Source organism: Diaporthe batatas (assembly GCF_019321695.1).
Source record: "Diaporthe batatas strain CRI 302-4 chromosome Unknown Contig00004, whole genome shotgun sequence".
Taxonomy (NCBI): domain Eukaryota; kingdom Fungi; phylum Ascomycota; class Sordariomycetes; order Diaporthales; family Diaporthaceae; genus Diaporthe; species Diaporthe batatas.
This window is the reverse complement of record NW_025408551.1, coordinates 1,439,402-1,464,712: the sequence shown is the minus strand read 5'-3', so window position 1 is coordinate 1,464,712 and position 25,311 is coordinate 1,439,402. Positions and strand designations below refer to the sequence as shown.

The window sequence follows — 25,311 nt, the reverse complement described above, 5'->3', positions numbered from 1 at the left end:
TTACCTAAACCTCATATATCATCTTTTAAGCAGTCATCCTATACTGTGGAAGGTTGTTATGTAGGAGGATGTCCCGTGGGAGGATGTCCCGTGGGAGAATGTCCTATAGGAGTGTATGCTATAGGAGGTTATTTCTAAGAGGTTGTCCTGTAGGACATTGGGTAGGGGACGGGGCGGCTAGAGGTCAGTACTTAGTTAAGTAAGTGCCCACTGTGGCCGCGTAGCTGGGGAGGAAACCCTATTCCCCATATCTGATGGAATATGTGGGGCAAGTTACGAGTCCCCTGAATTACTAGTGTCGTAGACCGTGTTGCTCTCGGTGCTATCAATGTGTTGAAAGGGCGGCGAAAGAGGCCCAGGCAACTCGTGCCCAGCCTCTCACACCCCTTTTTCTCGCAGTGCACATCCACAGGATCAGAGGGTGTGCCTGACCGCCAGCTCGTCCGATAGTCAGAGGGGACATGCCCGAGTGGAGGTTATAGCTGGAATGCCTCGCCGGATGGATGCCTGTTGGCTTACTCCGTATGTATGTATCTAGCCAAGACGGTCAAGCTTTCGCCCCTTCCCCCTTTTCCTTATCATTATTCGGGGTTGCCAATACAGAGCTCTGCCCTAGCTGTCGCATGTGTGCCGAGGTTAGACTGGGTGCAAGTTTGGTTCAACTCGAGCGGAACTACGAATTTGACCACACATTTTCGTAGTGTGGTGTGGCATAATGTCTTGATCGAAAGTTGTGATGAACCATATATGTTTCAAATTAAAGATGCACGCAGTCCGCTTATCGGCGTTCCAAGCGACAGGCTCGGGGACCAGGTGATATCGCATCCCAGGCCTATCATGCCAGATTGGCATCATTTGGATATACCCAATTGTCAAAGTGGGGGAATTGGGGGCCCGGGCCCGGGATACAGTGCTACCTGCCTAGGGTGTAAGTACGCATGCAACGCGGGGTTCTTCGATATGTCATCACCCCAAGCCGCACTCAACCTCCCCCCCCCCTTCTGCCCTTCGGCTCATCTGGTCACAACCTCCTTATCCCTCCCTACCACACGTCCCTAGCTTGCTTCACCTCACAGCCTAACAGACCATAGCCGGTCGCCGTCCGACACCAGGCGATAAATAACATATGTGCTGATACGACGACACGGCTGGTCGGTCTGAATCCATCCTAGTCATATCACTCGCTCACTCAACAAGGCGTATTCGGCATCTGACCAAGTCCGGTTGACTTCAGCAGCAACGAGCAAGCAACCCGCCTGATATCCCATGATAAAACTTGCTGAGCCTGTCCGCCTCTCCCTGACTGTTATCGCACGTACATGTGCACCTTGCCCCCTCCACGATGCGACCGTTCCCAGGCGACCCTGGCCCGCCACCGCGGCGGGCCCAACGAGGGGCTGATGGCGACCTCCCGACTGCATTCCGCCACCCCGCTGCTGCTGGCCAGCAGCAGCAGATAAACTCGTATTTTATCGGCAGCGAGGACGCCGTCGACGCCGCCCTGCAGCAATCACTGGCGAGCTTCACAGCCGCCGGCCGTGATCACCGCAAGCCGGGGCCGCCCGAACCGGAGCACAGCAACCCCCCCAAGCATACCGCCGCACCAAGTGATTGTGAATCCATCTCGACGTCGGACCCCGCAGATGCTGATGATATCTCCCTGATCTCCGATGCTGCCCCGAGCAGGCTGAACTTGCCAGAACCCATGAGTAATCTCTCGCAGCCGATAACCCCCTTGATGCTGGCCACCCCGGGATCGCCCTCCGCCATCAGCGATACGATGAGCGTGTCGTTATCCGAGGACGTCGCAAGCCAGGCCCTCAGCATGAGCCAGGATCTCGGCAACATGGATGCCTCGGAGATGATGGACAGCGGCAGTGCCCCCCAGCTTGTTATGCCCTCGATCAAGATGCCCAGCAGGCGGCCATTTACGGACGGGGGAAAGCGGATGGGGAGGCTGAAGGTCCTTGTAGCTGGAGACTCTGGTACGTATCGGGCTGTGACGTGTGGGCACACAGAACCTCTTGCTGATAGGCTCTTGTTGAACAGGCGTCGGCAAGACATCGCTCATCAAGGCCCTGGTCCAATCCTGCGAACACATAGTACACATCGATCCCATACCGTCCCATTCAAACGCACTGCTCAGCCTGGCTTCGAGCACCCGCCGTGGGAGGTCCAGATCTTCGAGGAACCAGGCCCGGACAACCGAGATATCCGAGATATTCGCGAGCACGAAGCCATACCCAGAATGGTGGTCGGATCTGGACGATTTTCAACTGCTTAAACGCCGGAAGAGTGTCGATGATACCATTTTAGACAGGAACATTTGCTTTATTGATACCCCAGGTTATAGTAACGGTGCTTCGGTGAGTTGAGCCACCCCCTGCCGCTACCCTGGCGAGGCTCTCTCCGGAGATTAGAGAGAAGTCAACAAAAGGGAAGGGACATGCTAACCTGAACCAGAGCATGGAGAGCATTACTCCCGTAATTCGTTATGTTGAATCGCACTTCGAGAAAGTGCAGTCAAATGCATCGCCCGACGCTGAAATTTTAAACATGCTCGGTGGCGACGGAGGCAGCCAAGTCGATCTGGTTTTCTACCTCATCCAGCAAAGCGAGTTGTTCTTCAGGCTGCATTCAAAGAAACTGGCTAACGTCATGCAGAGCTCAAACCGGCCGACATCAAATACCTGCAACTTTTAGCATCCCTGACGAATGTTATCCCGCTTGTTGCCAAGGCAGATACCATGACACCCGAGGCCGTTGCACAAAGCAAGCTCCAGATCAGAAGTGAGCTGATGGAGGCGGGAGTGCGACCATTCTCGTTTACCGTGTCTTCGACGGGAATCCCAGGCGATAACGAGCCCAGATATCCGTACGCCGTATCCAGTACGCCCGGGTCAGACCATGATATCATGGACGCAAGCCTGTTGATGAGTCCGGACTACGTACAACCACTAATGCAATCGGAGCTTGCGAATGTGGTGGACCAGGTGTTCTGCGAGAACGGAGCATCGTGGCTGAGGCATGCTGCCGCCAAGAAGTTCATCCAGTGGAAGAACGCAGACAGCTCGTCGAGGCCCAAGGCACTTTACGAACCCATGGGCCTCTCAGCCAGCCCTCCCATGCCACTGGTGGCCACGGGATCATCTTCGTCTCCCGTGGGAGCAACTGCACAGTACTCCCTCGCCCGGATCGCCGACCACACGCAAAGAGAGGAACGGCTTGCCCAGATCCGGCTTGCCAACTGGGCGTCAGAGCTGCAGAGGAGCCTGGCAAACGAGCGAGCCCGTTACGACGCACTTGCGCGGGGAGAACGAGCGATCTGGCTGACGGAGAAGCTTCATGAATGCGTGCAGGATGGAGAGCTCGTGCCGTGGGCAGATCGGGACCGCAGCGTTTCGCGGCCGGGGGAGAAGCCGAGGCGGAAGACGGGGCGCGGCCGCTACTACAGCACTTCGACCACCCAATACCAGGACCCGCTTGGGCTGCTGCGCGTGGCTGCGCGGCTGAAGGCAAATGGATGGATCGCACTCGAGGTTCTCGGGGGCGTGAGTATCCTCGGCGGTGCCGCAGTGTGGCTCTCAGGGCAGGAATGGCCAGTCGTCGAATGGGCCGTCGAACACTGGTCCGCCTTCTGGGGTGGTGAGAAATGAAGTGCAGGCGGACTTGTGCTTGTACGGAGCACATGGGCTGGCTGGCGTGCGGATCGTCTGGAGAGGCGGAGCAGGATGGGAACAACAAACAACTGTGGGTGGTCCAGCAAGCTGTCTCATCCTGGAGGCGATGGGCGAAATCTCCACTGCCGTGTGTGTGCGTGGTGTAGATTCGGAATCGCGGCTTTAATATTAAGAACCAGAAGCAGACAGCTCTGGAGTAGTACTAAGAAATAAATACGCTTTATATACATACAAACTTTCAATGCAGTCCACTATGTGACATCAGGGTGGGAAGAGATTTGTAGGCAGGCATGTGAAGTGTGCCGTCTGGTGCTGGGCCGCCTGGACGGGCCATAGGACCCCTGCAGCCGACTGGGCACGCCCCACAGCTTGCTAGGCCAGCGCTAACAACCTGTACGAAGCATCGTGCCGTCTCACCTTCCCAAGAGCCACCCAGACTGACCTTTCTGCGACGAGCAGCCTGGACGGGGACAGCGACAGAAGTTTCCGACAACCACCTTTGCGGTCGTCCCAACCACCGACCGCATCCTCCACGACCACCTCGACGCCAATATGGCAGCCGAAAACCAGTGGGGCGTAACGCCTCCTATTTCGACGTTGCTCCCGACCGAGGCTGAGAAGCGCTCAAACGACGCCCTGTTTGCAGAGCTCAAGGCGCAGAACACCTACGAGCATGCGACCGAGACGCAGAAGAGGTAGGCAACAGGCAGCACACGGCCTCGAGCACTGTAGCCATCACGCACAAGCATCTCTGACGCCACATTGCCACCGCAGGGAGGTTGTCCTCAAGTCGATCCAGTCCATCGCCGATGTCTTCGTGCAACGCGTGGCCGAGATACGACACGCCGAAAACGCTGCAATCGTCAAGTCCGCCAGAGGCCGTGTCTTCACGTACGGAAGTTATCGCCTGGGCGTCTTCGGCCCAGGCTCCGATATCGATACCCTCGTCGTCGCTCCCAAATACGTCACTAGAGACGACTTCTTCGAACACTTCCCCGGCCTGCTCAACGAGATGGCCCCGCCTGGCTCGATCGAAGACCTGACCGCCGTCACCGACGCCTTCGTGCCCATCATCAAGTTCGAGTATTCTGGCATCAGTATAGATCTAATCTTCTCTAGAATCGCTACCGTCACCGAGATCCCGCCTCTCTCCACCCCCTGGGACTTGCTCGACAACAACCTCCTGCGCGGCCTGGACGATGCTGAACTGCGATCGCTCAATGGTACGAGAGTTACGGACGACATCCTGAAGCTGGTCCCCGAGAAGACGTCTTTCAGACTGGCACTGCGGGCCATCAAGCTGTGGGCCCAGAAGCGCGCCATCTACGCCAACATCATGGGCTTCCCTGGAGGTGTGGCCTGGGCCATGTTGGTGGCCAGAGTCTGTCAGCTTTACCCAAAGGCAAACGGCGCGGTCCTGGTCAACAAATTCTTTCACATCATGCAGCGCTGGCCCTGGCCTCAGCCCGTGCTGCTGAAGAAGGTTGAGGAGGGCCCTCTGCAGGTCCGAGTGTGGAACCCCCAGGTATGCACGGCTACGAGCTCCTCCACAAGTATTGTTACTCTGCCTCTCCCGTGACTGAAATTCCTGGGATAGGTGTACAAGGGAGACTCGTATCATCTCATGCCCATCATTACTCCGGCCTACCCGTCCATGTGCGCGACCTTCAATATCACACACTCAAGCAAGACCATCATACAGAAAGAACTGGAGGATTTTGCCCAAGTGGTGGACCAAATCATGATCGGCAAACTCCCGTGGAAGTCGCTCTTCGTCAAGCACACTTTCTTCACTCAGGATTACAAGTATTACATCATGGTCAACGCAGCCAGCACGACCAAGGAGAACAGCAAGATCTGGGGTGGCTTCGTCGAGTCCAAGATCCGTCTTCTGGTCCAAAATTTGGAGCGACACTCTTCTGTCGAGCTCGCACGCCCGTTCAACAAGGGATATGAGCGCAAACACAAGACCGTCCATGGCATGGATGAGTGGAACGTCATTCTGGACGGAAGTTTCAAGTACATCGTAAAGGACGGTGATGACGCTGACGACAAGTCCAAGACAGAGTCAGGTAATGACGCGGCCAAAGAAGGCGGCGACGGCACCGAAGTCAAAGGAGAAGGAGATGATGGCCCGAAAGATGTTTTCACCTCGACACACTACATCGGCATCAAGCTGCGCGAAGGTGAGTCATGACCCCGAGTCCAGAGTTGCGACCACTAAAGCCCGTGCGGTTTTATTATCACCATCTTCTCGAAACGTGTATGTGTCTTAACACCAGGCGGATTGACAAAACAGGTGCGAAATCACTCGACCTGTCTTACGAAGTCAATGAGTTTAAGGCAAAGCTGTATGACTGGGACAAGTGGGAGACCGAGCTTCAACATTGCTGCGGCATCAGCGTGCAGCACGTCCGAAACTGCAACCTTCCCGACGATGTTTTCGAGCCCGGCGAGGTCAAGCCCGCGAAACCTAAGAAGAAGGCGGCGCAAGCACCGAATGGAGTGAAACGCAAGGCGCCCACTCAAGTATGTGACTCAACTTCTTGCAACCCACTTGTCGCTAAATCTTGTGCAGGAAGCCATTGATACAGCCAAGCGACAGCAGACCTCAACGGTCAGCGCTGGTTGAGCTTTGATCCCCCGACATCCTTTTTTGCACTGATCTATCTTATGCAGGCAAGGCTATCATCAAAGAAAATTAATGAACGAGAAAAAATATAAAAACAAAAGTAAACAGAAGCCGTGGTAGCTTGGCCACCCGAGCTGTTATGCGCATGTCCGGCCGTGTTTCTTGCAAACCGGCGTCTCAGTGCTACAGCTGGCCAAGATCACACACTTCTGGGGAACCGAGAAGGGAGCCGCAGATTGGAACGAGAAATGGCGCGTTCAGGGGAGTCTGTGCTAAGGAGTAGCACTGCCACCTCAAGTCATCTCGTCGGCTGATTTGGAAATAGACGTAGAAGGCATCTCAAGCAATGGCAAAAAAAAGCGGATGGCAGGTCTGCGGGGGGCCATGTCATGGAGAAGATATGCCCTTGATGGTGCGGCCTATCTGCTCTTGCTGGCTATGTATGATAGACTAGAGCGCACCTACGCAAATAAAGCTACATTTTAGAGGCATACGTGCCTCGCCAAATCACCAGTACGTTGCTCCAGAGTGCTACGTATGTCTCGGATGAAACAGGTTGTCGCAGGGAAAGTCGAGACACAATTGATCTAAAATAAGATGAATGCTCTATATGCTCCCAAATGCTACCTAAACTCCCAAAGTGACATATGCTCATTCTGAAGACATTGGATCATATACTGCGGAGAGGGGCCCTGACACGGCTCGTTTACAAGACCTCCTTTGGAGCCTCCTTCGCGGCCTCCTTCGCGGCCTCCACGGGCGAGTCAGCAGGTGCCTCTGTGTGCACAATCGTGGGCACCTCCCTCGACGGCTCAGCAGGTGCCTCTGTGTGCACGATCGTGGGCACCTCCATAGACGGCTCAGCAGGCAGCTCGGGGTGGACCTCCTTTGACAACTCCTCGGGCACCTCCGGAGGCACCTCGGTGACCATGATTGGCACCTCGGGCGTCTCGGTGCGCGCGTCCGCGCCCGTGTCCTTGGACGACAACTCTGCTGGCGCTTCCACGGGTACCTCGGTCACCATGTTGGGCACCTCACGAGATGCACTGGCGGACTCCTCGACGTGGAAGTCTGCAGGGGCTTCCTTGGGTGACTCCGTGGATATCTCGCTAGACGTCTCGGTGGGCTCATCTCTGTGGAACTCTGCAGGAGCCTCAGTGACTATCGTGGGCACATCCTGAGACGCTCTACTAGGCTCCTCGATATGGAAGTCGGTAGGGGCGTCCTCGTGTGGTTCAGTAGGGATTTCCTGAGATGCCAGAACGGGCTCTTCGACGTGGGATTCTGTTGGCACGTCCTTGGATGCCTCGGCGGGTTCATTTGTGTGGAACACCGTGGGAATGTCCTTTTGTGACTTGGTAGGCACCTCCCCAGGTGCTTCGGTGTACTTTTCCTCAGGCAACTCAGTGAACTCGTCCTTAGTCGGCTCCATCGATAATTCCTTAATCGCTTCTGTGGGGACATCCGTGTGCGCGGTTGCAGAAGCATCGCTGTAAACGCTCATGGGCGACTCTGGGCGCACCTCAGAAGGCAACTCCCTAGACACGGGTGATTCTGGGTGCACCTCGGTGGGCAACTCCCTAGCCGACTCAATGGGAACCTGCCTGGGTGCCTCCACATCCTCTTCCGTGTGCACTTCCGAATACACCTCCTTAGGTGGGTCGGGAGGCAGCTCCTTGGATGCTTCAACAGGCACGTCCACGTGGTACTCCGTGGGCACATCCTGAGGCGCCTCGGGAGGCACCACTTGAGCTGCCTCGACAGGTATCTCCCTAGGCGTGTCCTTCTGCAATCCTCCCAGCAACTTGGCCGCCTTCGGAGGCACCTCAGGCGGTATCTCCTGCTCCTCAAACGTCTCAGTGGGCACCTCCCTAGGCGCGTCAGTAGGCACCACGCTAGAAGACTCGGTGGGCACCTTAGATACCTCTATGGGCGCCTCGCGAGGTGGATCAGGAGGCAGCTCCTTGGACGCCCCCGTAGACCCCCGCTTACGCGCAGCCTCGGCAGGTATATCTGCAGTGACCTCGGTCGGCACCTCGATGAGGGCCTTGAGCGCGGCGTTGAAGTCCGGGATCTCGCTCGCGGTGCGGGCAATGCTGACCCACCGCACGACGCCCCTCCTGTCGGTGGCGAAGGCCCCGGACATCTGCCACCGCGTGCCACTCTCCGTGGTCCTGTTCCAGATGCCCTCGGTCTTGCCGAGCTGCACGGCGTTGTAGATAGAGAAGGGCCCGATGGCGTGCCAGTAGGAGGTCAGGCCCAGCCCCCAGGCGGCGTAGACATCACGCTCGTCGTCGACCACGACGTCTGTCTCCCAAGCACCGCCGACATGCTCGACCCAGTCCGTCGTGGCGGGCTCGTCGCTGTGCGAGACGGCTATGCAGTGGATCTGCGGGTGGTGCTTTACGGAGAAGGCGGTGAGGTTGCGGAAGGTCTTCTCGGCGACTGTTTTGGCGGGGAGGCGCGGGAACAGTCAGCGGGTGTCATTCGAGGATGGGTGAACAGGAGCTGATGGATGCACGACTTACATGGACAGCCGCAGTGTCGCAGGAAGACCACTATTGTGGGCTTGTCTGGGAGCTGCAGTCTATCATGCGAAGGTGCTGGCTCGCCAACCTTTGGGATCGGCGCCGTCTGTTTTGCGGGTGGGGATCTGAAGGACTGGAGTTCTTTTGTGAACATCTGCGTCAGTGTCGGTGCCATCTTCGCTTGCTGGGATGTGCCCAGGATTATGGTGGTAGTGCTAAAAATTGTTTGACGGGACGAGCGTCGTGGCTGGAAGTAATTATACTCCGTACAAGCGAGCGAACCATGGGGTGTGGGTTTTCAAAAGGGGCAGCCGCATTGCTGGCGTCCACGACGTCGAATCGATTACATCCGAGTTGGGCCCTGCGGCTCGGCCCCACACAACTGATAAGATGGAGCTACCCCTGCCCGCCATGTGCGTCATCCCGTCCAGTTTTGGCTGGGCGGCCGGAGGACGACTCCAACGAAAACATCGTGAAGATACACCAAAATGCACGAGATAATCACCCTGCAACTTGGCCAGCAGAGCAATTACCTGGCCACACACTTCTGGAACGCCCAGGTATGAACGAACCTGCTCATAAGAGTACTTCTTCGACTTACTGACCGCTGGCCAGGAATCATATTTTACGTACGCCGAGGATGAAGAATCCGCCATAGACCATGACGTACACTGGCGTCCTGGTCTCGGCGCAGATGGGTCCGAGACATTCATGCCTCGGACCGTGATCTACGATCTCAAGGGTGGTTTTGGCTCATTGAAAAGGATCAACGCCCTATACGACATCCAGGACGACGACCCGGCCCAGTCCTCGTCCTTATGGGGCGGCCAGGCCGTGGTGCAAAAGGCCGAGCCGATCGAGCCCAGCGCGTATCAGAAGTCTCTGGATGCCGGCCTCGAGCCGCCGCAGCTCACCACCGAGTCGGTTCGCTACTGGTCTGATTTCAACCGGGTTTTCTACCACCCCCGAAGCATTGTTCAGCTTAATGAATACGACCTGAACTCCAGCATCGCGCCTTTTGAGCGGTGGAATTCGGGCGAGGAGCTGTTTGCGGACCTGGACAAGGAGCACGACCTCGTGGACAGGGACATGAGGCCCTTCGCCGAGGAGGCTGACCACATGCAGGGCATCCAAATCATGACAACTGTGGACGACGCTTGGGGCGGCTTTGCGTCGCGGTATATTGAGAAACTGAGGGATGAGTACGGCAAAACCACGATTTGGGTCTGGGGCCTGCAGGAGGGATTCCAAGGTGTGAGCAGAGTAAGTGAGACCATTTTAGCATGCTTCTTTCTTGATGGCATTACAGGACATCCTCCTCTGGTATATACCATTTTACTGACACCTTTGCTCCTCCCAGGACAAGCGTCTTCTGCGACTGGTCAACAAGGCGAAGTCGCTCACCGAAATCTACAAGCAAGCTTCGCTGATCATCCCCATCGCCATCCCATCTTCATTCTCACCAAGGCTCCGCAACGTACTCTCTCTGGACACCTCCTCAGCTTGGCACACCTCAGCGCTGCTTTCCACGGCCATAGAATCCGCTACGCTTCCGTTCCGCCTGAAAGATGCCAGGAATAGGGACACGCTCGGCAATATGACCGATCTGCTCAACCTGCACGGCAAGCAGACGGTTGCAAACCTGCAGATGAGCTTTTCAGGGGCAGACGATACGCCACACAGCGAGGATGTAGGCGACGAGCCCAAAGATGGCCTGAGTCTCGACCTGGACCTACGCCCAGCGGATGACCTCGGGGCCGGGGATGGCAGGAAGCAGAACGGCTACCATCGCGCGCCAAAGATATTCAGCCAGGTCCTTGCGAGCCGGGGCGAGCGTGCTGATGATGAAGAAGAGGATGAGAAAGAAGAAGAAGGAGACGACAGGTTACGCAGGCGAACAAGGAGCGAAGCCATCAGCAGGAGGTTCGTACCACAGCCTCCCAACCTCCCAGCCAACCTGTTCCTTTCTGTGTTTTCTTGGACGTAACTAAATGGGCGAGTACTGATCGCATACGCAGATACCGCTCCACACTAAGCTACCCGCTCCCGGACAGCTTCCCGCACATATTCAGGGACGGCAAGAGCGGGGAGAACCTCAAGCAGAGCGCGGTGACAACGTCGCTATCTACGGATGCAGCGCTGTCAGGCCGCCTGAAGTCCCTTCGGTCGACAGTCACGCGCCTGATAGGCGTGGAGGAGAGGGAAGCGCTGAGTAACGAGCTCGCCGAGATGGCGGACGAGTATCACGAGGGGTGGTCTAGCGGCAGCGACAGCGGGGAGGACGACTGATTAGTTCCTCCATAGCTTTAAGAATGATACCATGGCATCATATATGATATCCCTGCCTGATGGATTGCCCCATAGGAGGTCGTCCTATCAGAGGGTTGCCCTCTAGGAGGCTGCCCTGCAGAAGGTTATTCCTTAGCAGGTCATCCTATTCGAGCGCTTGTAGGAGGCTGTCTTCTAGGAGGCTACCTGGGGTAGCTTATCCTACGGGCATTGGTTCAATGGAATATCGTCATTCTACAGAAGAGGTTGGGGAAGATGATCTGGCCACATAGCAGACATCAGAGCTGAGCTCGATGGACGGTAGTGACCCACGACCGGTGCGTGGGGTAATCACATTGTAGGCGCTCTCTGCAGTGCTTCAGACGCAGATCGTCGGCGCTACATGCAGGAGGAGATTCTGACAGGTATGGTGCGGTGACACCGGTCAGACTGCGACAAGGCTCGTAGAAGTACACTGCACGAAACCCCGGTTTCCCGCATGCATGTATGCAACACGACCAAAGAAGCAAGTCCTTCAAGACCCGTCGGGTGAACGTCTATTTTTGATAGTCGAGATCGTCAAGAGTGGGATTAACTCCGTCGGACATCGGCGATAATAGGCAGTCTACACGCCTGAAATCTGCTACTCTTCAGGACAGAATCGCGCAAAGTTTCGGGGCTAGAGAAGGTCCTTGTGGTTGTGCGAGAGAGTTAGCTTGTACCTATCCGCTCTGTTAAGACCTTGTTTCGTATTTCCAGCAGTAGTGTAAAGCCCTGCCAAGTTGCAAGCCAGAAATATCATAGTCCGGTTGAAAGTGGGCACTTAAATCCCAAGAATATCAGCAACACACGAACAGGATATGTGACACGCCCCCGACTTTTTACCTCACCCCAAATCACACCATCTCTGCAATCTCCTCGAAAGCCTCGTCCACAGCATCTCCAAGCCAGCCGACCATGGTATCAATCATTTTCGCGTCAACGTTATAGGCCGGCATGACCATGACATGGTCGCCCCTCTTGTTGCCAGCACAGCCCTGACCATAATACACCATCATATGCCCACTACCATTTACTCCCGCCATAGCCTTCTCGTGTACCAGCCTTGCGACCATCAGTCCGGGCTCAAAAGGCTCCCTGCTTTCTCTGTCCCGCACAAACTCGACGCCCCAGAAGAGGCCCCTGCCGCGCACATCACCCACGTGCGGGTGGTTGCCAAGCCGACGTCTCAGCGCCGCCCCGAGATAGCAGCCTTGCTCGCGGGCGTTGGCCACGAGGCCCTCCCGCTCGACGATGCCCTGTACCGCGAGCGCGGCTGCAGACACGACAGCGTGGTTCCCAAATGTATGCCCGTGGGTAAAGGCAGCGCCGGCGGCGGCCATGGCGCCGACGACACGTTCGCCCGCCAGTACTGCCGAGCAGGCCTGGTACCCCCCAGCCAGGCCCTTCCCAACGCACTGTATGTCTGGCACGACGCCCTCTTGCTCCCACGCGTGTCGGGTACCCGTTCTGCCCATACCGCACATGACCTCATCGAGGATGAAGAGTGCTCCGTGCTGCTCGCACACAGCCTTCATGGCTTTGAAGTACCCCGGCGGCGCCGTCATACAGCCGAGGGCCGCGCCCACGACCGGCTCGGCGATGAAGGCCGCGATGCTGTTGGGGGGAGCGGCGTGGAAGACCTCCGCTAGCTCGGCGGCCTTCCGGGTGACGAAGGCCGCGTCGGACTCACCATCACGCTGTTGCCGGTAGGCATTGCAGGCCGGGATGCGGTGGATATTTGGGAGGAGAATGCCTTCGAAGTTGGCCCGTCTTGCCCGGTGGCCTGAGGCAGACAGGGAGCCGATCGTGATTCCATGGTATGACTCCTCGCGTGCGATGAATGAGACCCGCCCTGGCTCACCTTTCCAAACGAAGTACTCGTGTGCTAGTTTCAAGGCTGCCTCTACGGCCTCGGAGCCTGGAAAAGCAACAGTGTCAACGACAAGTTCGTGAAGAGTGGTGGACGGCCACGTACCAGAAGATTGGAGCCAGACCTTCCTCATCTGGCGCCCGGTGCTTTTGATTAGCCAGTCTTGAAGGTCGACGGTGCTCTGGTTGTCGAAGAAAGCCCATGGAACGTAAGTAAGATTGCTGGCTTCTGCGGTCATTGCTGAGAGAACTTCCAGATTCCCATGCCCTATACACGTAACGCCTGCTCCACCGCATGCGTCAAGAATCCGGCGTCCATCACGAAGCTGGAGATAATGGCCCTGGCTTCTCACTACGACGGGTAAGCCAGTGCTGGACGTTGGGCTTTTTGGGGGGGTCGAGGTTGTCCCGTTGCCTATCGAGCTCTCTGCAGTGGCGTTGTGAGAGCACGGTTGGATACTGGTGCTTCGAAGCATATCGTCAGGTCTGTTAACAGTGGTGTTTGTTTGCGACGATTGACCCGACTATTTGCGGTCGTATTTACAAGAGACTTGTGCTGGAGGCTTGCGGTGACCAAGTGAGTGCTGTGCGAATGGTCAGAGTCAGGTGAAAAACATGAGTGGGAGGCGATAGAACCAGTAGATCAGTGAAGGAGGGGTATTGAGACTTGGGACCAGAGACAAGACTAGCTTTCGATCGAGAGAACCATATATCATTACCACAGGCACCACCACCCTGAGCAGCTGTGCATATAGATATACGTGACTATCGGCAGTCCATGCGACGTCTGCAATGCGCCTTCTTGCGGCAAATTCCGGTCAATGAGTGCAACTCAAATTGTATAGAGATGTGTGGTCGGGCAGGGCAGAACGACACATCTCATTCACGAAAATCGAGCAAGGATCTTTAGCGAGGATGTAGATGAGTAGGTGACCACGCAAGGCCAGTCAGGAGAGTGGGCGGCTGGGTGCGTGGAGCTGGACCATAGATTGTGATGCGATATAAGGGTAATATGTAGTGCTTGTAGGACACCAAGGCGACTGCCCGCACACAGAATCACCATACCCGCGCCAACGGCAGCCCACGCCCAACGATCCACGAAACACTTGGTTGTGGGCATCCTGCCAGCCTGCTCGCAACAGTTCGGGGGCCCGCACAGTTGCCTGTCGGGCCGCAGCATCTGGCGCCCCCGGCCAGGCAAGGTTGAGTGAATGTAACCCCTCCACGACTCAGCAGCCAAGTGGCAGACTGATGGTGTGGTGGACCACTGGGTGGTGTAGATTGCAACGCCGCCCCCACAGCCAGGCTAACCATGTTGTTGTGCTCATAACAGCCCTGCAGGAAGCATATGCCTTGGTGCTCTCTGATATCTGTGTCTGATTCACAATGGCACTGGCCATATAGCTCTAGCATCAGGTGACCGAGCTCGGGTTGTCGTACAAGACCGTATGGGAACCAAGGCGCCGGGACTCCTCAAGTTGTGCCATGTCCCCCATCAACACTTGCCAACGGGGAGTGGCAGACCTCGCAGAGAACACGCTGCAAGTGGAGACCAGTCAAGGTGGCAGCTGCGATGAGGTGCCCACAATAAAAGCAGGGGGGAACCAGGAGGATGGCAGAGACTCAAGCCAGGTAGCCAGAAGCAGATTCAGCTGTACCAAGGACTGCATATATGTGCATGCGCACATGCGAGGGGAGCCACGGGGCCAGACGAATAAGGACCGAGCATGGGGCAGAAGACAGGCGCCGGCGACGACAAGCACCTGCATCGGCGCATCTGGCAGGGAGATTCTGCAGTCGCAACGGGTAGTTTGGCGTGTGGCGCCACGTAGTATCAGCACCTGGGCATCTGTACGGAGTGTGTACGGAGCAGCCACTGGTCGGGCCTTGACATGGCATGGCTGTCCCACCCTTGCCCTAGAGTGGGCTGCTATTCTGTCGTGCATAACCGAGAGGAGGGCCTATCCCGCGCTGGAGCCGGGCCGGGAGACGGCGGTTGAGGTGGACGTGCATGCCGAAGTGGGATAGGAGCCATGTCGCGCGGGGAATGCGAGGGGGGCCTTTTGTCTTTTGTCCCGGTTGATTCAAGGCCCAGGCCACAGTAGCTAGCTGCACGAGGATGCCCCTATCCTGCTCTTGAGACCGGCCAGGTTTGCTAGACGGATTACCAAGGCTTGCAAGGTGAGAGAAGCACTCAGTCCTGCTGTTGGTTGGTCTCACATGATGGACACATCCGGGCAGATGGCGTGAGAGGACAATGACGACGGACCAAAGAGATAGGGCGTGCAGGAGTATAGGCTAGAAGTTCATGTCTGTGTGTACATGTGTGTGAAAAGTCAATGATCGACAAGAGGAAAGCTGTTGGGAGAAAGGGAGGCTTGGGAGGGAAGTCGGCTTGCTGACTGTGTGCGGTTCGTGGGTGCGGTTCGTGGGTACGGTACGTGGGTACTCCTTACGCAGACAGACCCCAACCCTAGGTACTTCAGACACGGGTATCCACCCGCACCAGCATCCGGGCCCCACAGCGTGTTCTAGTTCTAATGCTAGTAGTAACAAAGGCTTGCAAGGGCCAAGGGCTATCGCATTGGAGTACTCAGGTACCACAGGCATAAGAGTCTAATTAGTGCACATAGTGTGTAGCTGGGCAGTTACGCGATTGATCACCGGTGCGCGACGGACGGGGGTGGGAGGACCCTTCCTTGGAGTTTGCATCATGACCTCAGACTTTCAATCAGCCCGCCCTCACTTTAATGCCCTGCCTGCCTTGCTGCTTGCCTGTTCCGGCACCACACTAGATCAAAACAAACCCGAACACACGCACACACACACACTCAAACCAGCCTCCCTCACCTCCCGGGTTTTCCTAAACCAAACTAACCTGCCTCCTGCCTCACCACTGCAGGCAGGCTATTATTATTTCATCGCCATCGTCACCAATTTTCGACCACCATCAGTCATCAGTCATCACCATTCACCACCACCACCACCACCACCACCACCACTAACTATCATCACCAACATAATCACCAACAATACCAACGCCGTAATCTCCCCTCGCCTCCCATCTCCCATTCTCTCCGCACTCGAGTCGACTCGGATGTCTCTATCAACCAGCTTCCAGTCCAATCTTGTCTCGAGCACAAGCACACAAAGCGCAGGCGGCCCGCTTGACCTATTGACTCTCGTGTTTGCGCCCGCCCGCCCACTTTCGCATTCCATCACGCGAGGCACGGTCATTAGCCATCCGCCCGCCACGGTCGCCTGCAGCAGCTAGTTGCTGGCCGTGCCTGTCCATCTGGTGAAATCGCGCCGCCCGCTGCAACCACTTTATCGCAAGGCCGCCCTCGTCAAGGGCTCACTCAAATAGCGCGCGTGCACCTTGCACCTTGCACGTCAACCGGGTCCATCGACTCCATAACCCACCACCCACACGTCCGCCCTCCACTCCCTGCCTCCCTGCCCCCACTCTCACACATCACATCCCTTGCACTTTTTTCTTATTTACTTTGCCTCGCGTCTCCCCGGCTGGGCCACACGTCTGAACCATCTCTGTTCCTCCTGCATGGTGTCCTCTACACCTCCGCTTTCCAGGCACCTGCAGCCCATCGTCATCATGCCCAGCCCTTCAAAGCGCACCCAGCGCGCAAGGCGCGACTCGACGCGCAAGGAACTGGCATCCGACCGCCCCGACAATTCTTCTCCCTCGCGTCCTGCCAAGCGCAGAAAGAAGGTACGTCTGCCCGCCCAATGCCTGCCTGCCCGCCCGCCTGCCTGTCCCCAACCCCCGTCGCCAGTCGACCGCCTACTGACGCGCTTTCTTCTCAAACCCTAGGCCGAGGAGATATCTCCTTCGCCCAAGGACAATGCCGACGAGGAGCCCGAATCCAGTCTCGCCGCAGACTCCAGTCTCGCCGCCGACGACTCTGTGAACAATGCGAAGCCGTTCGATTTTGTCGTCGATAAAGTCGCCGAGTACCTGAAAGCCCCCACGAATGTCGTCATTCAAGCCAGCAAGGACCACTCAAACTCTCGCCTCACCGGTGAGGATGGCATCAACGCCTACGCTAAGATTGTCGGGCTTGGGTGGACATTCTATGTCAAGAAGACCACCATCAACATCGGCCGCTCCTCTGACCCCCCGCAGCCTGTCGACCCAGACAACGACGAGGAATTCATCCACGTGGACCTGGGGCCAAGCAAAATGATCTCCCGCCGTCATGCGAGCATTTTCTTCAATGGGGGCTCTGGTCGGTGGGTCCTACACGTAAAGGGCAGGAACGGCGTGAGGATAAACGGCGTTCCCCTGCCTGTCGACGGAGGCCAGGCATTGAGCAGTGGCGACGTGCTGGAAATCGCAGCGATCGAGATGATGATGGTTTTGCCGGAACAGGAGCCCCTCAAAATATCTGATCAATACCTCGAGCGCGCAGGTCTGTCTGAGCGGGATCTCCCTACCAAGACAGACGAGGCCCGTGTGAATCCACCAAGCTCCACCACAGGCAGGCCCAGCTCTTCGCAGAGCATCTACCAAAACCGGCAAGGACGAGGACAACAGGCTATTGCGCCGGCTCCGCCTGACTACAAGCGCCCAGGGACGCCGCCGTCGTCTATACGGAGCAAAACCCAGGCACTGACCAAGCCTTCGCCGTTCATCAAGGGCACTCCTTCCGGGAACATGATTCTGAGTACCAACGACATGGACCTGAGTCTTGAGGAGAACAAAGGCATCAAGCCTCAGTACAGCTACGCACAGATGATCACACAGGCGATAATGAGCACCCGAGATGAGAAGCTCAACCTGAACGGCATCTATACGTACATCATGTCCAACTATGCATACTATCGGCATCAGCAGCCCGCGGGCTGGCAGGTTAGTGAAGCCAGGGCATAATGTAATGAGTGATCTTGCTAATTCCGTTCAGAACTCGATCCGTCATAACCTTTCACTCAACAAGGCATTTGAAAAGGTTGCCAGGTCTACCGATGAGCCTGGGAAGGGGATGAAATGGCAGATCACGGCCGAGTGCCGTGACGAGATGGTCAAGAATGCCTGGAAGGGCGGTCGCGGTGGCCATCGCGGCTCTTCCAACCCATCCTCGCCCAGTGGGCTGAACTACATAACCCATGGCCCGCGAGAAATGGCTGCTAAGGAGCCAAGTCCCCTTCGCAAGCGCAAGGTCTCGCCCTCTGGATCACCTCAACCTCGGTCGGCTTTGCGAATCTCGCACACGACGCCCGAGCGCAACACTCGCCGTCTCCAATCCGATGACACCGCGGATATCGTAGACGGCAGCCCTCTCCCAAAACACCGACAGTCAAGTGCTGGAGCTTCGGCTGCACTGAATGAGACTGCTCCTCGTTCACCTCTCCTAACGTCTTCGTACCTCCCAGAGGACGGTTCGTCCCTGGTTACACCGGCTCCGCTCAAGATCCATCCTAGGCTCGCGCCTCCGAGCACGGCTCAGCGTCCGAGCCAGCACATGCCCATGAGCTCGCCCGCCCCCTTCTGGAAGTTTGCCGAGTACGGCAGCACCCCGATCAAGCCCTTGGCAGATATCAGCCCCTCCAAGAATCCGGGGCCAATCCCCCAGAGCAGCAGCCCTCCACGCATTGCTAAGTCTCCAACTGGTAGTCCCACCCAGAACGGCCGCTCCGCGACTCACGAACCAATCAAGCCTGATGAGCCCGAGGACGACGAGGAAGGCATCGATTTGACCAAGTAAGTGTGGTCGCAGTCCTCGGTCCGAAGATGAACGTGCTAACAAGCCACCCAGGGGATTCCAGAGTATTAGCTCTTACCACGAGTCTCTGAATGCTTCCATGTCAAAGGGTTCGTTTGAATCCACCAACGGGAGCAAGGCTTAGACGACTTCCCACACCAAGCATCATTAATGCCTAAATCGAGTTCTTTTGGTTTGAAGCTCTTCAGGATATCTATCCGGCGAATGATTTCTGCGCACGATGTGCTCCTGTGCCGTTCGGGGACCGTACAGGGCTAGTACAAATCAGCCCAGGTGCCCATCATGCTGTGCCGTCAGAGCCTGGTAATAAGCTGGAACCCGAGTTTCAGACTACAGGGTGTATCGCAGGAACTGGAGCTGAACAGCTCCAAATTCACCCCAAACCCACAGGGTAAAGGACCATGAAATACGCAACTACATCCCAGTCTTACGGACACGGCGAATGCCCTTCTTTTCTGGCCTTGCTTCGGTACTGAAGCATTCCCGGACTACATGGCAACAACTGCCCGCCTTGGCCTGGTTTTCTTCTTGGGCCCCTTCCACACGTCGGAAGTTCTGATCCCACTGTACTACTTACTGTACCATATCGCTACTTTTTGTTTGAATTGACTGAAGCCGTACTTTAGCTACCAGAGCGACCACCCAGTCAGCAGGAGTTTAGGGGTTCTTGCATTGATGACCATGCTCGTGGCCATGCGATCGGAACAGTTATGAGTTGATGATATCTCGGCCACTGCTCTTTAATCTTTCTTTCCTTCACGGGACGAGTTGAGGGTCACTCGGCTCCAGTCATGTATGATTACGATGTATGCTTTACGCTTAACGCATTACGCTTTATCGGGGTAGAAAAAGCGGGCGGGTTTTGGGTTTTGGGCTTCGGTATTCAGGCGACCGGCCCAAAGAAGCGATGGTTGGAGCGGGCAATCATCGCACTGCCTTATGAGTTTCACATTTATGCCCACGGATTCAAAACAATTGGCAGTTCGATTTCCAGATCAATAGAGTGAAGATGTCTATTCTCACACTTGCCTCCATGCGCCGGCTTTGGTCTACTGCTTGCTATGTGTAGAGCTTTTTGTGCACTATCCAATACATTGACGGAGACAGGTACTCCAACCAACCGCCCTCCTCCGTGCCGGGGCTAACGAGGAGGACCTTCTCCTCGCCGCCTTGTTCTTTTCTCCATCGCTGTTGTTCAGTTTTGTACACATATTTTTGATACATTCGACAGTGCCCAAGTATGCGGACGAGGTAAGGCATGAGTAGAGAAAACGCCGCCCCATGTAATGAATACTCACTCAAGGTGAAAAAAAAACAACAACAGGAAATGGAAGCACCATGCCGACAGAAATACGCGCCAATCGCTCCTTGCCCCCTTTTTTTAGATCTGGTGTTGATATTTTCTTGTCCTTTACCACCACCTCCTCCTCGAGCCCTCCGATGATCCCTTGGACTGGCGCCACAGCTATTCATCCCCCCGTTCGGGACAATGCTGAGTCGCACCAACACAGCCGCAGTGGCGGGTGTGCTCTGTCAGCCCCTCCCCATCAGCGGACTGCGGAGACCGTCACCCCCTTGGGCCGCCTAAGCCTTGGTGGGGACCTGGGACCCGCCGCGGCGGCTCTTGGGGTTCTTGCTGCTGCGGCCGGCGGTCTTCTTGCCGCCGCCGCCGGACTTGGACTTCTTGTCGGCGCCGCCCTCGATGAACTTGATGAGCTCGTCGATGTTGCGGGCGTCCAGGGAGGGCTTGCCCTGGACCTCGTGGCTGGCCACGCCGGCGGCCTGGGAGGCGGCGCCGCCGGCGACGCCCGAGCGGACGCCCGAGGCCAGGTTGCGCGGGGTGAAGCGGATGCCGGCGCGCAGGCGGCGGGCCTGGACGTCCTTCTCGTGCTTGGCGATGGACACGGCGTTCTGCGTCAGCTGCTCGAGCCAGCTCTCGGCCTCCTTGGTGTTCTTGTCCTCGGGGCCGAGCTCCTGCAGGAAGATGTTGTAGCTCTCGCGCATGCGGTTGACGGCGCCCTTGGAGTCCTGGTCCAGCGCCAGGGCCTGGGCCAGCTGGAAGAGCAGCGTGGCGCTGTTGATGGACTGCTTGCCAAAGACCTTGTCGCAGATGCGCAGCGACTCCTCGAACCACCGGCGCGACTCGTGGTACGCCTTGAGGTGCTGCAGCATCACGGCCGCGTTGTTGATGGTGGTGATGGTGTCGGGGTGGTCCGGCCCGTAGATGATCTTCCACAGCTGGAGCGCGTGCTTGGCGTACTCGAGGGCGCTGCGGCTGTCGCCGAGCTGGTGCAGGAACAAGCTCAGGTTGAGGTAGTCGAGGAGGGTCTCCTGCGCGTCGATACCGACGGTCCTCTCTGCGACCATGATGGCCTTGCGGGCAAGTTCCACGGCGGCCTCCTTCTCGTCCAGCTGGAAGTAGAGCATGGAGAGTTGGTGGTAGACGCGTGCCACCTCTGGGTGTAGGATGCCGTGGATCTGCTCATGCAGGGACAGTGACTCCAACAGGAGCTCTTGGCCCAGCTTCTTCTGGTTCTGCGCTATGGAGATCCTTCCGGCCTCGAGAGCTTCCTCGGCCAGAGAGCTGCGTGGGGAGGAGTCCTTGACAATAGGCACGACGTTGACGATATCGTCGGCGGTGAATGTGTGGGGCACCGTCGTTGAGGAGGCGATAGAGGCCGGGGAGCCCTCGCGGGCCTTCTTGTTCTTCTTCTTCTTGCTGCCCTCGCTGCTGCCGTTCACGGCTGGGGCTGGGGCTGGGGCTGGGGTCTCAGCGGCGACGGGCTCTGGTACTGAAGCGGGTGTGAAGGCATACTCCTTGGACTGCACCTGAAGACCGAGCTTCAAGCAGACCTCACGCAGCACCTGGACTGGGCTCAGCTGGGCGTGCCACTCAGGGTCCAGCTTGAACCTGAACCGTTGTGACGTCTCCAGCTCGACATCCTTCTTCAAGCTCTCTGGGGTGACAGTCTCAAACGAGAGGTCTGCGTCACCGTAGAGAGCCCGCAAAGACTGGTCGACATCGGCAGACGGCTTGGCGTTCAGCCCGACGCCGAGGAAGCAGTTGAGCAAATGCGCAATGCAGGCGGAGGTAAGGGGCAGAGGCAGATACCTGAGGTACTTGGCAGCGACGTGCTTGAAAGACCTCACAATCATGTCTCGGACACAGACGTCACGCAGACACTGCAGGCGCGATCCCTCGCTCAGGGATGCAATCTTGCCCAGGTACCGCATGTTGATGCCACGCTTGTGGAGCAGGTTTCGCAGCGAGGTGCCGTCCATTGGGAAGCTGATATCCGACTCCTTCAGGTCGTTGAGCAGCTCGGGGATAGCCGACTCCCGGAGATAGGTGCAAGCTGCCCGCACATCTTGCTCATCGGACGCCAGCTCTTCCTTCTCGGCGTCGGTCTGGGGCTCCTGGCCGCTGAAGACATCTGGGTTGAGAGCAAACTTGAAGTTGTTGACGTCGATCCGGTCATCTTGGTCGTCCGTCTTCTCGGCCTTTTCCACTGCCTTGTCCTCGGCCTTTTCGTCCTTCTTGTCCTCGGCCTTCTCATCCTTCCTGTCTTCGGCGCCCTCGAGGGCTGGCTTCTCCCCATTGGACTCCTCCGATGCCTTGGCGTCCTTCTTGGCATCCGCGCGCTTCTGGATCTCAGCGTTCACCCACTCACGCATCTTGTGCCTGTGGACAAGCTCGACGAGCTCTCCTCGCAGGACAGTCATACGGTGCGGGTATGGGTTGGTCTCCTCCTCGGCGGCAGTCTCCTCCAGCCACGCGATATCCAGTGGTGTGATACGGTACAAGTCCAGCACGTATTTCCGGCCGTCAGTTCCCAGCAGACCCTTTGTTTCAACGCTGGCCTCGAGGTCAAATCGCTTGCCATCCTTGTCCCAGACAGCGTGCTTCTTGACCTTCATGGCCTGAGAGAGCTTCTCGAAGACAGAAGTAAACTTGTCGTTCGCGGCCACAACGTCCTTGCCATCGACCGCACCGTAGTCGATCTGGTTCTCACCAGGCTCCCTTTGCTTAAAGATACCAGGAACGATGCTCTGCCCGACTATCCGCTTGCCGAGGTAATCCACGACCACAGTTCCGGGGGTGTAGAGCCCCTCAATGTCCAGCTGGTTCACGACCTTGACACCGGCCACATCCTTGCCCGTTGCGACACGAGCGGCCTCGTCACCGCCCTCGGAGGTGAAAGTGCCGACTCCGTCCGCGCCAAAGGAGAAGAAGACGTTGTTGTACACGTAAATCTGAGCATCCCGTGCCTCGGTCGGGTTCAGAGGCGCAACCTCGCCGCGAGCGACCTGAACAGCTCCCCTGGCCGCGGCATCGTTGTAGTCCGCGTAAAGCTTCGCCAGCAGACGCTCCCTGAAGACACGGTCCTGGACATTCTCCTTGGGCAACTCCTTGGCAGACTGGAACTCCTCGTTCCAGTCTCGCAAGGTGTCGGTGTTCTCCACGCCAGCAATCAGGTACGACTCCTGGGTCCTCGTGATGTCGGGCTGGTGGGCGCAGAGCGGCGATGAGGACGACGGTACCACCCAGGGCGCGGAAGGGATGGCGTTTGTGATCTGGAAGGTTGCCAGAGGCTCCCGGCGGTTGTTGTACTCCTGCAGCTGGGCAAATGAGGCGGCAAAGGATGGTGAAATCTCGCTGATGAGGTTCAGAAGAGAGTGCGCGGAGGCGCCCTTGGGCGCCAGGCGGGGCGACGGGTCGAATTTGGCGTTGGAGGACTTGTTGACGAAGAACCCTCCGACGTGCGCCGTGATCTGGAACTGCTCACCCTCGTTGGTTGTGACAATCAAGTACAACAGGTGGCCCTTCTGGCGCAGGTGCACGGGCGGTGGGTTCCAGGGCGAGAGCTGGATTGCCTTGACGGTCTTGGGAGCCGGCTCCTGCTCAGCTGGCAGCAGGGACGAAATGGGAGGAACAACATCGAAGTTGTATTCCTCGACGGCGGCGCGCTCCTGGTCCGCCTTGTCGGCCGTGTCCCCAGCCTCGGTGGCAACCTTCTCGTAGAGCGAGGCTCCGGCAAGGACACCTTGTATGGTATCAGTGCGGTCGCCAGACGCACCAATGAGCTCGCGAACCCTGATGAGATGTATCCTCGCCTCCTTCTCGGTGTATGGGTCCTCGACCAGGTGGATCTCAGCGTCGGGGCCGATGCCATTGATCTCGTTGATGGCTATGAAGTCGTTGATCCTCTCGCCCTTGTGCTCGAGGTGGAAGCACGAGTACTGCAGGGCTGCCGGCAGCTCGATAATCGATTGTCGAACCTCGTGGACCTGCTCGTGGGGAGAGACCTGTTGCACGGAGATTCAGCGCCTCGGAACATCACGCCATGTCGCCGACAGAGTCTTGCTAACCATGATGTTGACCTTGCCCGGCTCATTGGGCAGGATGATGTTCAGCATGAACATGGCATCTGTGACTCATCAGCACGGCAACCCTCACGTGGCGCATGGCTTCAACGGCAAGTCCGTCGCCACATTCCGCCGTCTTGGGAAGCGAGCGTACCTTCTGAGTTTGGCTCCACCCCGTCGTCCACAACGGGTGCCGGGGCAGCGCCGTTGGCTTCGGAGGTTGACTTTTCTGGAGCGGCATTCTCTACAGCGCGGGGCTCTGTCAGTACTCACGCGAGCAAACGCAGGCCGAGACAGCTCGAGGAGGTTGAGAGCGTATTTAAGAGAGCATACCAGCCACAGCAGCCACATCCTTGGTCGCTTCAGCCATGTTTAAATTGTTTCAAGGGTCTGAGAAGCAACACAATCGAAAGGGTCGGCGAAGATTCCCCGTGTACGGCGTCTGAAGGAGGGCTGGCTTCCAGAATGCGCCGGGCCAAGAAGAAGGGACTGGGGGGAAAGGGGATGGGGAAAAGAATTGCGCCCCTTCTGACTGTTTTGGAGCAAGGAAATGGGGCCAATTCGAAAGATCCGAACGGATATCTGGAAGGGACAAGGTATGTGAGGCGAGAGAAAAGGAATAGGAAAGAAAGAACAAGAAACCGCAGTCCACAGCTCAATACTCTTTGCTGTCTACGCTACATACGTCGACGATTTTCAAAAAATTCTGCGCTAGGATAACCCGTTCTCCCGGCAAGACGCGGGTGCGCCCCAAAAACCGCATGAGAGGGCAGCTGCACCGGGTCCCGGGCAGGCAACGTCTGGTTGGAGTCTGCTCCGTCTCCCGTGCGCCCGTCCTGACCGTGCCGCACCGTGCCGCACCGTAACATCCGCCCTCGAATCAATTCCGAGGTCACGTCACGGACGCAATGGTTGCATGCTGGGACGATGAAGCTCACTGACACAGACCGGATCGCCTCAAGGTCGGGCTGGCAGTAGCAGTACTCGTGGTCCTGGCAGTCCTGGTGGGAGAAGCTTGAGAAGCTGCCGATCCAGTCAGTAGTGTCGGCAGTACTCCGTACTGGTGGGTACCTGGGTAAGAAGAGCCCATGCATTTCGTCACTCCATTGGCCCGCAGCCGACGTTGCGCTCCCGGCAATTTGGAGCTTGGACTCTGGGGAACAAGACTCCAGGACTCTTGGGCC

The 25,311-nt window shown here is 57.3% G+C and overlaps 7 protein-coding genes across 7 annotated transcripts; 4 read left to right on the top strand and 3 right to left on the bottom strand.

Moving 5' to 3' along the window:
• Positions 1-1,342: 1,342 nt before the first annotated feature.
• On the top strand, positions 1,343-3,656 carry KVR01_004413 (uncharacterized protein; the record flags this gene model as incomplete). The annotated part of the gene is made up of 4 exons (XM_044793746.1): positions 1,343-1,985; positions 2,050-2,366; positions 2,464-2,614; positions 2,665-3,656. 4 exons carry the CDS (start codon positions 1,343-1,345, stop codon positions 3,654-3,656), a joined length of 2,103 nt encoding a protein of 700 aa, XP_044646577.1.
• Positions 3,657-4,072: 416 nt separating this feature from the next.
• KVR01_004688 (polynucleotide adenylyltransferase PAP1) lies at positions 4,073-6,819 on the top strand. Its single transcript, XM_044786284.1, has 5 exons — positions 4,073-4,375; positions 4,455-5,205; positions 5,278-5,866; positions 5,980-6,209; positions 6,259-6,819. The coding sequence occupies exons 1-5, from the start codon at positions 4,233-4,235 to the stop codon at positions 6,310-6,312; spliced, it is 1,767 nt and encodes a 588-aa protein (XP_044646852.1). The 5' UTR covers positions 4,073-4,232; the 3' UTR covers positions 6,313-6,819.
• A 64-nt stretch (positions 6,820-6,883) lies between these two features.
• On the bottom strand, positions 6,884-9,142 carry KVR01_004102 (uncharacterized protein). Its single transcript, XM_044787121.1, has 2 exons — positions 8,841-9,142; positions 6,884-8,757 (listed from the first exon to the last, which is right to left on the bottom strand). The coding sequence occupies exons 1-2, from the start codon at positions 9,013-9,015 to the stop codon at positions 7,019-7,021; spliced, it is 1,914 nt and encodes a 637-aa protein (XP_044646266.1). The 5' UTR covers positions 9,016-9,142; the 3' UTR covers positions 6,884-7,018.
• A 160-nt stretch (positions 9,143-9,302) lies between these two features.
• On the top strand, positions 9,303-11,176 carry KVR01_004271 (uncharacterized protein). Its single transcript, XM_044787155.1, has 4 exons — positions 9,303-9,400; positions 9,456-10,103; positions 10,201-10,763; positions 10,859-11,176. The coding sequence occupies exons 1-4, from the start codon at positions 9,329-9,331 to the stop codon at positions 11,127-11,129; spliced, it is 1,554 nt and encodes a 517-aa protein (XP_044646435.1). The 5' UTR covers positions 9,303-9,328; the 3' UTR covers positions 11,130-11,176.
• A 687-nt stretch (positions 11,177-11,863) lies between these two features.
• On the bottom strand, positions 11,864-15,402 carry KVR01_004429 (uncharacterized protein). The gene is made up of 2 exons (XM_044782284.1): positions 13,126-15,402; positions 11,864-13,068 (listed from the first exon to the last, which is right to left on the bottom strand). The coding sequence occupies exons 1-2, from the start codon at positions 13,493-13,495 to the stop codon at positions 12,005-12,007; spliced, it is 1,434 nt and encodes a 477-aa protein (XP_044646593.1). The 5' UTR covers positions 13,496-15,402; the 3' UTR covers positions 11,864-12,004.
• A 380-nt stretch (positions 15,403-15,782) lies between these two features.
• KVR01_004596 (uncharacterized protein) lies at positions 15,783-19,753 on the top strand. Its single transcript, XM_044794250.1, has 4 exons — positions 15,783-16,749; positions 16,852-17,889; positions 17,942-18,738; positions 18,794-19,753. Exons 1-4 carry the CDS (start codon positions 16,582-16,584, stop codon positions 18,882-18,884), a joined length of 2,094 nt encoding a protein of 697 aa, XP_044646760.1. The 5' UTR covers positions 15,783-16,581; the 3' UTR covers positions 18,885-19,753.
• A 6-nt stretch (positions 19,754-19,759) lies between these two features.
• KVR01_004812 (translation initiation factor 3 subunit CLU1) lies at positions 19,760-24,828 on the bottom strand. The gene is made up of 4 exons (XM_044782378.1): positions 24,461-24,828; positions 24,282-24,371; positions 24,131-24,189; positions 19,760-24,067 (listed from the first exon to the last, which is right to left on the bottom strand). The coding sequence occupies exons 1-4, from the start codon at positions 24,495-24,497 to the stop codon at positions 20,345-20,347; spliced, it is 3,909 nt and encodes a 1,302-aa protein (XP_044646976.1). The 5' UTR covers positions 24,498-24,828; the 3' UTR covers positions 19,760-20,344.
• Between the last annotated feature and the right edge of the window lie 483 nt (positions 24,829-25,311).